At 55.4% G+C, this 4106-nt stretch overlaps 1 protein-coding gene across 1 annotated transcript; it reads left to right on the top strand.

The window, feature by feature from the left end:
* Positions 1 to 977: 977 nt before the first annotated feature.
* On the top strand, positions 978 to 4026 carry ACA1_297430 (PH domain containing protein; the record flags this gene model as incomplete). Its single annotated transcript, XM_004334536.1, has 15 exons — positions 978 to 1062; positions 1131 to 1235; positions 1328 to 1482; positions 1557 to 1651; positions 1736 to 1895; positions 2109 to 2224; positions 2317 to 2462; positions 2537 to 2637; positions 2742 to 2804; positions 2864 to 2945; positions 3045 to 3130; positions 3234 to 3505; positions 3592 to 3724; positions 3794 to 3888; positions 3960 to 4026. 15 exons carry the CDS (start codon positions 978 to 980, stop codon positions 4024 to 4026), a joined length of 1761 nt encoding a protein of 586 aa, XP_004334584.1.
* Between the last annotated feature and the right edge of the window lie 80 nt (positions 4027 to 4106).

Genomic DNA, 4106 nt, shown 5'->3' with positions numbered 1-4106 from the left:
ATCAGAAACAGTATAGAATGGATGTCGAATGTGACTGAGATGGAGTGGCGGTCCGCGGTGGGAGACATACCCCTGGAACTTATTAAAGCATTTGTCGCAGACTCGGACGGGAGTGGGATGCTTGGGTGGCAGGGCCAGCGATTTACTCGAGCAGTTCTGGCAAAAGCAGCCACCACAAGCCCTGCAATGATGCTACGCAATTGAAGAAGGAAATTGAAGAGTAATCTTGATTAGCATCGGCAGGGCGGCCTTGCACAAAGATCTAAAGTACCTTCCAGGGGATCCACGAAGTTGCTCCACAAGATTGGCAACACGATGAATCGACCCTGGGATGGAGAAAAACGTCAGATCGGAGGCACCGCTACACCATTCCGAGGAAACGAACGAGATGGAGGCGAAGGGGAAGCGCACCAGGCTACTTCCTTGGTGAAGTTGATGGGAGCATCAGAAGAGGGCGAGCTCATTCAGCAACTCCTGCCTTGATGCTTTATCTTATATCTTGATGTAATTTGATGAACACAGGTTTGCCACGTTTGCTCCGTGACTTTCGCTAATTCGTTTTGATGGACTTTCGCTGCTTTCCGCCGCAAGAAAGAGCCACACAATTTCTTCAATCTTTTCCGTAGTTTTCTTTTTATTTCTTAATAATCAATAAATTAGGCCAACCATCGCCACGAGGGTTCAGTTGAGGAAGAGGTAATACGAGGAAGAGATGGAACACTCGACTCCAGCGGCTCTGGCGGAGCAGGCCGCCGGGGGTTGGGGTGCGGCTCGACCTCGGTCGATCGGCGGTAGTGCCGAGGGGATGCCTCACGTGCGCACGGCTCCGAACGGTTGGAATCGAGTAAAGCGACCCTCCGTGGATGGAGAAGATCCTGCAACCCCCATCGAGGGTACCACACCTGACAGCCCAGAGACAAAAAGGAAACAATTGAAAGTGAATTTTGATGTCAATCACAGGGGGCTTGCGAGGTGAGATGAGCCGTCTGCTCTTGGTGACAGCCGACGACACTCTGCGAACAAGTGCTCGATCGATTTCGCGAAGAGACGACCCCACTCCTGGTACGCGCAACCCCTACCCGCAGCCTCGAGATTTGGCGTGTCCTGATGCAATCTGAACGCGAGAGCAGGTTCGCAGCTGGCTTCAGGGCCGGTAGCGCCGGGCTCGCCCCGGCTAGCCTTTGGGGCCAGCCCTCTTTCGCCCAGGAACGCTTCGAGCGACAGACTAGCTGGCGGTACGTCTCTCTCGCTCTCCTTGGCTTCGAGCTCTCGGTTCTTCGAGGCGCTGATGGACTCTCCTTTCGCTCCCCCGTGGGTGTGGATGCAGGCGAGAGAAAGTTCAGCTTGGGTTCACAGCGCGAAGCGGACATGAGAAGCAAGCAGGATCAACTGCAACATGGAGAGACAGAGGTGAAAGAGAAGAGCAAGCCGGAGCCTGCTGTTCGACGCGCCGAGGATGACGCTTACATCGCACTCAAGCGGGTACGCACTTCATTTCGTCGTCTTCTTCTCTAAACTTGAGGAAGGAACGTTCTTCCTCACCACCCCGTGTGCAGATTCTGTTGCAACCGTCTGCCAAGGTCATACTCGCTGCTTGCGATGCCCTAGCCGAGTCTGAACAGTACGAAAAGTTTCTAGGAGCCGCGGTCAGGTACGACAGCACTCAGGCTACAGCACTCCGGGTGAACATTCTAGTAAGCTCATATGCCTCGCTCGCGCGTTGCACGTGCGACAGGCTGTTTCATGCCAACGACCGGATACTGCCGCTCATGAAGCTGATGGTCACAAGGGAAGTCATGTACACATTGGATCCCTCCACACTCTTCCGCCAGGACAGCATCGCTACCAAGCTGCTCTCGGTCTACGCCAAGGAAGTGGGCATGGTCTATCTGCAGGTACCGTACTCGCTTTCCCGCGCTCCCCACATCCCCAGCCGCTCCATCATCTGACCTCCATCCGGTCCGTCTGTGCGTTCAGGCCTGCTTGCTGGGTCCGATGATGCGACTGTGCATGCACGATCCTTTTTCTCCAGAGGCTTTGGAGGTGTGCGCGCTCACTTCTTCGTGCTCGCCTCCCACCCCGCATTTGCTAACATTCGCTTGGTGTAGCTCGATCCGTTGAAACTGGTGGAGGGAGCGAATGCAGAGGCAAACGCTGAGAACTTGCAGGCGGTCGTGACCGATTTCCTGCAGTCCATCTACGCTCAGACCGTGAATTGTCCTCCGTACGACGCTCCTCGCGCACATCTCATAGTATAGGATGTGCCTCCTGTCTGCCTGCCTACGTGCCTGCTCGCTCACTCGCTCGCGTCTGCAGGGGCTTCCGGGAGATGGCCGGCTGTCTGCAGGAGGAAGTGGGGTCGAAGTTCCCCTCGTTCAAAACGCAGGCTGTCGCCGGCTTTCTCTTCCTTCGCTTCCTTTGCCCCGCCATGCTCAACCCCAAGGGCTACGGCATCATGGAGGGTACGAAGAACTCTCACATACAAGCCTCATGCGCAACGCCACGCCACACCGGCTGATTTGCTTTCTCTGCGTAGAAACGCCGAACCGTCCCGAGTTCCGAGCCCTCATCTTGGTTTCGAAGATCGTGCAGCAATTGGCGAACGGAGCACGGCCAGGGAAGCAGGACTTTATGCAGGTAAGGCTGGGTTGGGTCGGGTTGGGCCTGAGCCATGGCAGCGCACCTTCGTTCGTGGCTTTCTAACTCGTGTTGGGGGTCCCGCATTGTGATGTATGAATCAGGTCATGGAGAGCTACATCACAACTAAGCTGAGCGAAATGACCGAGTTCCTGTACGCCTACGCTGTACGTTTACTCTCAAGCGATGCCCTATGTACTGTACACAGCACATAGCTGACATGCAGGCAACAACAACAACAACACATACGACCCAGGTGAAATCCGAGATCAGGGAAGTGGATGAGGTATCGCCGAGCGTAACGCAAGGTGAGCGCACTCCCCGCCACACGTCCTCTTCTAATTACATTGCACTCTCGCTTCGCACAATTTCGAATGCTTACTCTCTCGCATCTTCTCGCACATCAGTGGAGAAAGAGGCCCTGGACGTGCTCCAAAAGGTGATGAAGTATAACATCCACAAGATAGGCCGCGTCATCGTCACATCGAACGAGGTTCGTTGTTTCTTCTCCTTCTTCTTCTTCTTTTCCCTCTGTATCGAACGCGAGCTGAGGTACATCATCTCTCGCCCTGCTGGCACATGCCAACGTAACACAGCAACGCAAGTCGTGGCGAAAGAACGTAGCGGACAACGCCGAGAAGCAGGGCTATCTCAAGAAGAAGGGCGAGATTTCGGTCACGTCGTCCTGGCGCACCCGGTGGTTCGTCCTCAAGAACCGATTCCTGTACTACTTCAAGAGCCCGCAGCATTCCACGTCGGCCGGAGCGATCCCCTTGGGCAAGTGCACGGTCAAGGCTGTCGAGCTCGAGGCCAAGGATAAAGACAAGGACAGCCAGGAGTTCTGCTTCGAAATCGTCACCAACTACAGGTACGGTTTCTCACGGCATGGCCCATCTTGCATGGTGTGGCATAGTTGCGTGTGGACCAGTGGTTCACTCACGCTTCGCGCATCAGGACCTATTGTCTCATGGCCGCTACCGAGTCGGAGCGACTAAAGTGGATCGAGGCGATCGAGGCCAAGATCAAGTCCACCGAAACCGTTCCGCTCTCTCCTGTGGTAGCTCCCCCCTCGTCGGTCGCCCAGCTGGTGCCAGAGCGTCGCGTGCAACTTGCATACGCTTGCCGGCTCACCCGTTTTGTCGTTGTCGCTTACCAGGCGCAGTCGTTGACCCCACTGTCGACGTCGGGCTCGTCGATCACGACGGCCAAGAAGGGTTACCTGATCAAGCGAGGCAACATGGTCAAGAACTGGTACGCACACTCCTATTATTTTTGTTACCAACTCTGGACATCGCGCGCACGCGACTTACTCTCAAGCGCAGGAAGAAGAGATGGTTCGTGTTGAAGGACCATCTCCTGTTCTACTACAAGACCCACACCGACCCCTAGTCCCAAGGGTGAGGTGCCCATCCAGCACTGCTTCGTGCGCCGCTCTGATCTCAAGTACGGGACCAAAGCCTCCAACAAAA

Source organism: Acanthamoeba castellanii (genome assembly GCF_000313135.1).
Source record: "Acanthamoeba castellanii str. Neff unplaced genomic scaffold scf7180000082849, whole genome shotgun sequence".
In the NCBI taxonomy this organism is placed as follows: domain Eukaryota; phylum Discosea; order Longamoebia; family Acanthamoebidae; genus Acanthamoeba; species Acanthamoeba castellanii.
Note: the sequence above shows the minus strand (reverse complement) of the source record. Positions and strands in the feature narration are given on the sequence as shown.